The sequence below is a fragment of the Mus pahari genome, chromosome 19 (genome assembly GCF_900095145.1).
Source record: "Mus pahari chromosome 19, PAHARI_EIJ_v1.1, whole genome shotgun sequence".
Lineage (NCBI taxonomy): Eukaryota > Metazoa > Chordata > Mammalia > Rodentia > Muridae > Mus > Mus pahari.
The window spans coordinates 22,693,024-22,703,544 of record NC_034608.1 but is presented as its reverse complement, the minus strand read 5'-3'; the positions used below and the strand labels follow the sequence as shown (position 1 = coordinate 22,703,544).

Below are 10,521 nucleotides of genomic sequence, written 5' to 3'. Positions count from 1 at the left end.
CACACACACACACACACACACAGAGGGGGGTAAGTGTGTTGGGCTGTTTAGAAGATGGATTTTGAGATCAGCTAGGTCTGTGTAGTTATATCCTACCCTCCAAANAAAGTCAAAACCTTCCCCAGGAAAAGTGGTCCTTCCATCTCAATCAGAAATCTTGCTACGGTTTTAGAATGTTCCACCCTCTGTCCTTGGTTTCGAGATATTTCTAAACTAGAATTGTCCAAACTGTGCTGGTCTCGAATTCTTCTGGGACCTCAGTATTAGATGTTTATTAGGGCATGATGGCTAACACCTGTAATGCTAGCACTCAGGCACTGAGGCAATCCTGGACTGCATAGTACATTCTAGGCCAGCCTGGGTTACAAAATGAGACCCTATCTCATTAAACAAATAAACCAACAAATGAGGTGAAGAGATGGTTTCCATGATTAAACTTGGGTCAGTACATAGGACCTACATGGCAGTTCACAGTTGCCCATTACTCCAGTTCCAGGGGATCCAGCACCATCTTTTGGCTTCCCAGAGAGGCATCAGGCATGCACATGACGCACTTACATGCAGGCAAAACACTCGTACACACAAAATAAAAAATTTAAATAAAATAAAGCAAGCNGGTAGATGGCTTAGTAGGTAAAGGCACTTGCTGCCAAACCTGATGACTTGAGTTCAATACCCAAAACCTTTATGGTAGGAAAACCAACCCCTGAAAGTTAGCTGACCTCCACACACGGATGCTATGGCGCATGTGCGCGCGCGCGTGCACACACACACACACACACACACACACAGACACACAGAGAGACACACAGACAAAATGTATTTTTCAAATATATAAGAGATGGCTCCGTGATTAAGAACACTTACTGGTCTTACAGAAGACCTGGGTTCAATCCCTTTCACCCAGATCATGGTTTATAACCATCTGTAACTCATAAATATATAATAAGGGTTCCAATATCCTCTTTTGCTCTATGTGGGCACTCTATGAACACGGCACACAGATATACATACAGACAAAGCATTTTTCTTTCTTTCTTTCTTTCTTTTTTTTTTTTTGGTTTTTCAAGATAGGGTTTCTCTGTGTAGCCCTGGCTGTCCTGGAACTCACTCTGTAGTCCAGGCTGGCCTCGAACTCAGAAATCCCCTTGCCTATGCCTCCCAAGTGCTGGGATTAAAGGCATTCGCCACCACTGCCCAGCCAGGCAAGGCATTTATAAATAAAATAATTTAAGACAAATCACCAAGTGATAGTCTAGCTTCTCGTGACAGGCTTACTACATAGTCCAATCTCCCTGCTGCTACCTCCAGAGTGCTTAGGGGACAGGCCCGCACCACTACACAGGCCAACAGATGTTTGTTAAGCACATAAAATGTGTAACAGGAGTATGAAACCTCCACTCCTCCGGTGGCTTTTCAAGGGCAAGGAGGTTAGCCCAAGGATCCAGTGACCTGCCTCTGGTGCCCTTTAGTAGCCCTTATGGTCATCCCACTAGAATATCATCATGCCGGAAATCCCAGCACTGGAGCAAATAGCGAAAACACCCCCAGAAGTTGTGAGACCTGACTCCAGTGACCAGACCCAGGAGAGCAGAGACATAAGGAGTGGAAAGACTCTGTATGGTAAGCTAGGAAGCCCAGAGAATGCGGCTTCACAGATCTGCCTGGCCCGGACCACACCCTCCATCCTCACCAGCAGCAGGAGAAATCGGAAAAAGGCAAGTAACAACACAGAGCCAGGAGGCAGGAGGATTTTACTGTGAATATAACACACACCTTCCTCAGATCACCATAGATGCCAGTGCCCCCTTTATCCATCAGGCCCCAGCAATGCCCCTTCCTCCTTTACCCACTTGGGACTTTCTCCAGTTGGAAGGGCTGGGCTGGGACTGTCGTGAGTCGGAGAGCAGGGGTCAGTTTGGGACTTGGGTTTGGGGTCAGGACTGGGGACAAGATCGGGGTTAGGGCTGGGATCAGATTCTTGGTCAGGACTGGGTACCACATCAGGATCAGCAACATGGCCTGGCTTAGGGTCAGAAGACAGAACAAGATCGGGACTGGAGATGGATCCTGAGTGGGTCTGAAAGATGGGATTTTGGAGTGAACTCAGCACAGAAGTAGGGGCAGAACTTCGGGCAGAGCTGGTTCCAGAACTGAGGCCCAGGCCAGATTCCAGCACAGAAACAGCATCAGGACCCAGGAAAGAGATCTGCCCTGGCCTCATCATAGATACTGGGCTCAAACCAGATCCGAGGCCCAGCCCAGCTGCTGCTGCTGCTGCAGCGGCGGCGGCGGCGGCGGCGGCGGCGGCGGCGGCAGCGGCAGCCGCTGCCGCAGCTCCCTCATGCACACGCTTATGTTTGGTGAGACTGGAAGCTTGGCCAAAGGCTTTGCCACAGAGCTGACAACGGTAGGGGCGCTCGCCAGAATGCACGTGGAGGTGTTGTAGGAGTGCTGAACTCTGCCCAAAGGCCTTGGAGCAGTGTGGGCAGGCGTAAGGTCGCTCCCCAGTGTGGATTCGGAGGTGGTGCTGCAAGTTGGAGCTCTGCCCAAAGGCTTTGCCACAGTGGGGACAGCGGTAGGGACGCTCAGCAGTGTGGGTGCGCTGATGCTGGAGCAACGCTGAGCTCTGCCCAAAGGCCTTGCCGCACTGTGGGCATGGGTAGGGACGCTCGCCTGTGTGGGTGCGCAGGTGTTTAAGTAGCGCAGAGCCCTGCCCAAAGCCTTTGGCACATACTGGGCACTTGTGGGGACGAGGGCCACCGTGAGTGCGCAGGTGTTGGGCCAGCAACGAGCCATGACCGAAGGCCTTGCCACACACGGGACAGTGGTGTGGCTTCTCCCCGCTGTGGCTGCTTCGATGCTTGAGCAGTGTGGACCGCCAGCCGAAGGCCTTGCCGCAGGCAGCACACTGGTAGGGCCGTGCACCAGTGTGGATGCCACGATGCTGGGCCAGTGTGGCACCGTGGCTGAATGACTTGCCACAGTCGGGGCAGCGGTAAGGCTTCTCTCCACTGTGTGTGCGTCGGTGCTGGCTCAGCCCGGAGCTGCGACGGAAGGCTCGCCCACAATCAGGACAAGAGAACGGGCGAGGTGGACTGGCAGGGGCAGGAAGCACCGCTGGACTGGTGGCCAAGATTTCGGGGGTGGCAGTGAGGCCAGAAGGAAGGGAATCCACATCTGGAGCATCAGGGCTGGGGGTGTCATTGCTTGGGTCGAGAACTAGTGGCACCGGGCCAATCACATCAGGATCGGGATCGAGGTCGAAACTCGAAGACATGGGATCCAAATCTGGCTTCCCCAAGCCGGATCGTGGAGCTTCGTCTGCTTCAGGGTCCAGATCTTCTAAGCTGGCGTCCCCATCTTCTGAGACAGTGTTGAGGTCTTCCGGCTCGGGCTCAGGGCTTTCAGAAATAGGATCCGGATCTTTGGGACTGGGGTCCAGGTCTTCTGGGTCTGAATGAAGGTCTTCATAAAGGGGCCTAAGACTCTTGTGNCCCGGGTTCCTAACCAGGACTGAGCGCCTCATCCTGGAAGTAGAACTGCTTGCGGCTTCTGGAACAGGACCTGCAGTATGAGGACAGGAGGTTGGTGGAGGGAGGTTCTCGGGGAGAGGGGACTAGCCATGCCACACCCAAGTCCCTGGTGAATGTATACAGTTCCTGTTCTTGACTTTAACCACAGGAAGAGTCCTAACTGGTGTCCCAGCTAGGATTTAGAAGAGAAGGATCCTAGTAGGACATGCTGGGACCCTCACTTTTCACCTCAAACCTGGATGGGGGCCATCTTGGGATCTCGGTTTTTTTTTTTTTTTTTTTTGTTTTGTTTTTTAAACAGGGTCTTGTGTAGCTCCAGCTTAAACATCTTACCCTCCTGCCTCAACCTCTTGTGTAGAAGTACAGGGCACGCACAAGCACATTCAGCTTATGTGGTACTGGTTTCCTACATGGTAGGTGAGCACTCACTCTACCTTCTGAGCGGCAGCCCCAGCCCCATCCCGAGCTCTGTGTAGTACGGGAACTTGGGTGTTATGGAAGGCGGTTCTCAGATCTGACACCCTAAATCTGGGGGAAAGGGTGTTGGGGTTCTTTTTTCCTCAATGAGGTCATGGACTGAATTCTTGCCCCACTCTGCAAAGTGGTAGATCTGGAGGCCCCTGGGAAAGAGGGGACTGTGTGTGACTTGTCTTATAGAAGTAGAATGGGTAGTGGTAGGGATGGGAAGTTAAGGATTCCTAGTAGTCCTTCCCTGTCACGGTGAAAACTGCAGGGACCCTTGTTTGCTTCCAGGAAAGAATTCTAGACCTCACAGCTTGCGTGAGATATGTTCTCTCTTAAACCAGAGGACAAGGGAGCGGAAACCTGAGCTAGCAGTGGTGACACACATCTGTAATCCCAACATTTTTTTGAGGATGAGGCTGGCAGATCTGGTCAGCCTGGGCTACAAAATAATAACGGTTTTCAAAACTAAGGAGGGGTGCACGCATGGCCCTCTTGTGGGGGAAAGGGACGGAAGGATCACTAAGAACTCCACAGCCAGAGGGTGGAGAGAGCAGTTAATATAGCAATTTTCCAATTGGCTAGAAGATTGTGGATTTTAACCCCTTGGTGAAGAGCCAATGAAAACAATAGCTGAGTGGGGGCTCCGGGGGGCTACAGAGAGAGCTGGAGGGTGAGGCAGCAGAGTGCTGAGGAGGAATGTCTCCAGGGAAGGGAATTCCTGACCTACAGACTCCTTGATTAGGGTCTGAAGTCTGTGTTAGGGAAAGGGGCAGATGTGGTGAAAGAGTAAGGCATCTCTCTCTACCTTGGGGCTAAGTGAAGTCTTTGTTGGGCTGGGCTCCTGGGGATTAGGGAGACCTACCTGACCCCAACCTCACAGCCAGGAGACAGTACACAGAGGGGCGCTGAGTTTCCCCCAACAGTTTCTCTAACCAGGCCTTACTGCTGGAGATTAGTGGGCAATACCCCGGGGCCTCCGCCCAGATTTCTGGAGACAAGGTATTTTTAGATTGCCTTCGAAGGAAGCAGCCCCATGAACTCCCTCCCATCTTGAATGGAAACTCACATCTATCTCGGAGATGAAACCCTGTGCAGAGGGCAGGTGCACCCCGATCATCTCTTGGGAAAATGGGTTTCCAGAGCTCTACATCCCAAAACTGGATGTGGAAGATAACAATAACTGGGATTTTTCTTGGGATTCTTGAGGTAACACAGCACCTCCCTCCTGGGCACACACACTATGGAGTATAAAGTCCCACATAGGAAGAACAATGCCCCAGGCTTCTCTTGGTTTCCAGAAATAAAGAACCCTCCCTCTATCATCTTCTGAAGCAAGGAGGTGTTCTGCTCTGTGGGTCCCGAGCTAGCGGGCGCCTCCACCCATCCGGATCTCAGATTCACTGTAGATTAGGGGGTGGTCCCGGCGTTGGCCGGATAAACGTACTAGGCCTGAGCTCCTCGGGACCCCCTTCCCACCGCGTCCGCCACCTTGACCCCCCAAGTCGAGCGCTGGCACCATGCACTCTGCAAGGGGTGCGTAGAGATAGCCTGGGGCCGCGCCCCGCTCCCTGCTCTTAGTGTTGGGGGTCTCCCCCCAACAACCTCCCCCTTTTGTCCAGCCTTCCCCAATCCAGCCCGATCCGCTTTCGGGGTCACTCACCCGATGCCCCTCGCCCCTGCCCGGCCTGGCTGCACTCGCGCTGGCCAGCCGGTGTCTCCCCGCCCCAGGCTTGCAGGAAACCCCACCGATCGCCAGCCCCGCTGGCGGCCCCCTCGGCCCAGCGGCCCCGCCAGGCGCTCCCGGGGAGCGAGAGGGGCCGGCCGAGGGCCGCTGCGGGAGCTGCTGGGACTTGTAGTTCGCCCGAGCCCTCGGCGGCCGGCGCCATCGCTGCCCCCGCCCCCCGGGCCAAGCCTTTGTCCCGGCCAGAGCCACCCGAGCTGGCGCGCGTCCAGTCTTTGTTTGTGCCCTACCAACCCGCGCCACCCTAAGCCCTCCATGCACCCATGTGACTTTTCGGGCCCCTTCTCCGACTCCGATCTTGACTCTCCATCTGTCCATCTTTCTTCCATTCTGACCCTCCTCTCCATCTCTTTCATTATCTCCTTTAAAAAATTAATTCAGTGCCTATGCATGCTGAGTTGCGCATGGGGAAATCAGTGGATAAGTTGCAGGAGTCCGTTCTGTCCTTATTCCATCCCAGGGATAGAACCAGGGTCCGCAGGCTTGGCCATCCACTTGTATGTGCTGAACCAACCATCTCTCCAGTTCTCCTTTTATTCATTCTCCTTCTCTACCAGAATCTATTTTTTTCCTCTTTTAATTTCTTTTCCTCTGGCCCAGTCATTTTCTCTGCCTCTGCCTTCTTTTGTCTCTGCCTGTCTTTGTCTTGCCTTCTTTTTCATCTCTCTATCTTGTTTCAAACACCAGCTATCATGATATTCAAAATATATAAGCAAGAGACCCGGGGGGAGGGTGTGTTTTGAGAAGACCTGCAATTTAAACATGCATCTGTCTTTTCTTCATCCAGTATTATGTCAAAAAATTTAGGGCTGTCGAAATGGTTCAGTGGGTGATGGTTTGTGGTAAGACAGGTGGTTAGAGAGGAGACCCAGTCGGTAAACTGCTTGTTGCAGAAGCTTAAGACCTCAGCTTTTGATCCAACCTCCTGGACTGCCTCTGGTGTCACCTGCCATTTGAATAGGAAGCTGAGAAGATAGAAAGAGCAGAGGGCAAAAGGTTACCTAAAAGTAGTGAAAGATAGATTCTACCATCAACAAAAACTGTGTGTGTGTGTGTGTGTGCACATGCACGTGTGTGTATGTGTGTGTGTGTGTGTGTGTGTGTGAGTGATAGAGACAGGGGAGGGGGAGAACTTGTACTTACACATATATGTGGACCTCAGAGATTGACTTTAGGTGTCTTCCTCAATGGGTCCCACCTTATTTTAATTTTTTAAAAAATTACATTTATTTATGTAGTGGTATGTGTATAGCTTCCATGTGGAGGTTGGAGAATAGTTTGATCCTTATCCTTCCACCATGTTGGTCCTAAGGAATCAGACTTGGGTCCTTGGCCTTTAAGCATACACTGAGCCTCCTGGTTGGCCCTCCCACCTTAGTTTTTGAGACACAGTCTCACAATGACCCTGGGGGTTCCCTGATTCAGTTAGACTGGCTGGCCGGTGAGCCCTTGGATCCTCTTGCCTCAGCCACCTCAAAGCTAGGATTCTAGATACCCACCACTGTCTTTCCACATAGGTGACAGAGATCTCAAGTCTTAAGCTTCACATATATGTGTAAGTACAAGTTCTCCCCCTCCCCTGTCTCTATCACTCACACACACACACACACACACACACACACACACACACACACACACAAAGTTTTTTGTTGATGGTAGAATCTATCTTTCACTACTTTTAGGTAACCTTTTGCCCTCTGCTCCTTCCATCTTCTCAGCTTCCTATTCAAATGGCAGGTGACACCAGAGGCAGTCCAGGAGGTTGGATCAAAAGCTGATTTCTGGAAGACTTTAGTCAGGACTGAGGAAGGCTCTGGACCACAACTTTAAAGCCCCAGTTCCCTCCACCACAGAGGGAATGAAAACAAGCCCAGGGGGAGCTGGCAGCTGGACTCGGATGTTGCTGCCTGAGTATAAACAGTGGTCACAGGGAGAAACAAATGATACAGTAAGGCTACCCTCTGACCAAAGCCAAACTAAGATAGACAAAAGAATAGGTTGCAGCTGGAACAATGACCACACATCCCTCTTTTCCCCATAACACACATGACTGCCTGTTTGCCAGCCACAGCCCACACTCCTTTCATCCCGCCCACATCGCTGAGATAAAAGTAGCTGGAATCCCAGCCACAGACTGCACTAACCATAACTTTCCCTAAAACTACCCTGCCTGAGTCCATGCCACCCACAGAAGTCTCCCAACACCCCGGCTAGAGAGCATCCTCTTTTCATCTTGGGATTGTTCTCACTGTACAGACATTAGTCCCCTCCCTCCTTTCCCTCCTCCTCTCCTCTACAAGGTCTCTTGTAGCCCAGGTTGACCTCAAATTTACTATGTAGCTGAGGATGTCCTTGAACTTCTAATACTTTTGCCTCCACCTTAAAAAAAAATTATTTATTATATGTAAGTACACTGTAGCTGTCTTCAGACACACCAGGAGAGGGCATCAGATCTGATTACAGATGGTTGTGAGCCACCATGTGGTTACTGGGATTTGAACTCAGGACCTCTGGAAGAACAGTCAGTGTGTTTAAACACTGAACCATCTCTCCAGTCCCCCCACCCCTTGCTTTAAAAAAAAAAAAATTACATTTATGTGGTTGTTAACATGGATTGGCAACTCTTGCAGAGGACTCAGATTCAGTTCCCAGTACTTAGATGGCAACACACAACCTTCTGTAACTCTAGTTCCAGGGGATCTAACATCTTCTTCTGGCACCAGGCATACGCATAGCACACACACATACATGTAAACAAACGCTTATATACATAAAATTAATATTTTTTAAACAATGTGTTTATTGTAGAGAAGGCTTCAGTGAGTGCCCCTATGTGCAAGTCAGATGACAGACAACACAGTCAGCTTTCTCCTTCTTTCAAAAGAGTTCCAAGGAATGAACCCAGGTTACCAGACTTGGCAAGATGTGCCTTTATCCACTGACCAATCCCATCACTCCCTAACACTTGGGAGATAGAGTCAGGAGCAAAACCAACTAAAACGAAAACAAAAGGAATCACGACCTGGAAAGAGAAGGATATTAAATTGTGAAGTGGGTCAAATTTGGAGTTGGCTGGAGAGAGAGCCAGGAAAAGAGCCACCGCATACAGGAACTGTAAAGCCAAAAGGGATTCTCTGGTGTGTTAAGTACACAACCCTATGGGAATGTACACAAGCCCCCCCCCCTTGTGGAAAATATTCCTCAGGAAACTAGAAATTTGCTATGTAGGGAAAAAAATATTAAATAAGCAGTTTCCTGTTTCAATTTGGAACTTTAGCAGTATGTTTTTGATGTTGTAGCTTAAGGGGTTTTGAAGAAAAATATCAGGATGTTGGACAAAGCCTTCAGTGTGGTCTTTTCTTTCTTCCTTTCTTTTTTTAAAATTTATATTCTTTACTATTGTTGTTGTTATTATTATAATAATACAGGAGTGCTGTGTCTGCATGTATACAGCTTGCCAGAAGAGGGCATCAGATCTCTTTATAGATGGTCGTGAGCCACCATGTGGTTGCTGGGAATTGAACTTAGGACCTCTGGAAGAACAACCAGTGTTCTTTACTGCTGTGTCATCTCACCAACCCCAACGCGGTCTTTTCTTGTTATTGTTTATTATTATTACGTGAGTCAGGACACTTGTGTGGAGGTTAAAGTGTATGTAGCTGATGTTAGTCTCTCCCTCTGCCACTTGAGTCCTCAGGGTGGAAGTCTCCCCAGACGGCTACAAGTTGTACTTGCTAAGCCATGTCACTGGCACCTTCAGTGGGTCTTAAAAAAAACATAAACTTCCTTTACACATTCTTTGCCAAAGATAAGATGGTTTCTATGTCACGTGAAATTGCTAGAGCTGAATTCTCTGTCCACACTAAAACAGCAAAGTAATGAAGTAGAGATAAAACTAGGATTATCAGAAAATATCTATGGGGATTCTAGATGCCTGTGTCTTCTGACATACTACATACGCTTTATCCGCAGAACCTAAGTGTCATTTTCAGTAGTGAGAGCTCACTAAAGGCTTAATTCATACTTCAGTTATGACTTTCTTTTTTTTTTTTTTCTTTTTTTCTCAAGGCAGGGTTTCTCTGGGTAACCCTGACTGTCCTGGAACTCACTCTGTAGACCAGGCTGGCCTTGAAGTCAGAAATTTGCCTGCCTCTGCCTCCCAAGTGCTGGGATTAAAGGCGTGAACCACCACTACCCGGCCAGTTTTGACTTTAAACTGATAGATGGTCTGTTGCTAGGAGACAGGACCCAGTAACATTTGGCCCAATTTGGCACAATTGAAAAGATTGTGATGTGGCCAGGCATGGTGGTGCACATCTTTAACCTAGGCACTCAGAGGGGAGAAGCGTGCAGATCTTTATTAGTTCAAGGCCAGCCTGATCTACACAGTGAGTTAAAAAAAAAAAAAAAATGAGGTGAGAGCCAGAAGGATGGCTTAGTGAGTAAAGATGCTTGCTGTCAAACCTGACAGCGACCTGAATTAATCCCCCTCCTTACACACATTGTAGAAAGAGAAAACCAACTCCACAAGTTGTCCTTTCATCTCTACCCAGGAGACACGATATGTGTACGTACCCCCAACAATTAAGGAAATGCATGTAGACAAAATAAAACAAAATGGGGCTGAAGAGATGGCTCAGCAGTTGAGAGCACTGACTACTCTTCTAGAGATTCTGAGTTCAATTCCCAGCAACCACATGGTGGCTCACAACCATCTGTAATGGGATCTGATGTCCTCTTCTGGTGTGTCTGAAGACAGCCACAGTGTACTCACATAAA

General features: G+C 49.5%; 1 protein-coding gene across 1 annotated transcript; it reads right to left on the bottom strand.

The window, feature by feature from the left end:
* Window positions 1–1,736: 1,736 nt before the first annotated feature.
* On the bottom strand, window positions 1,737–5,827 carry Znf358 (zinc finger protein 358). Its single transcript, XM_021218929.2, has 2 exons — window positions 5,662–5,827; window positions 1,737–3,567 (listed from the first exon to the last, which is right to left on the bottom strand). Exon 2 carries the CDS (start codon window positions 3,527–3,529, stop codon window positions 1,811–1,813), a length of 1,719 nt encoding a protein of 572 aa, XP_021074588.1. The 5' UTR covers window positions 3,530–3,567; window positions 5,662–5,827; the 3' UTR covers window positions 1,737–1,810.
* Window positions 5,828–10,521: the final 4,694 nt, after the last annotated feature.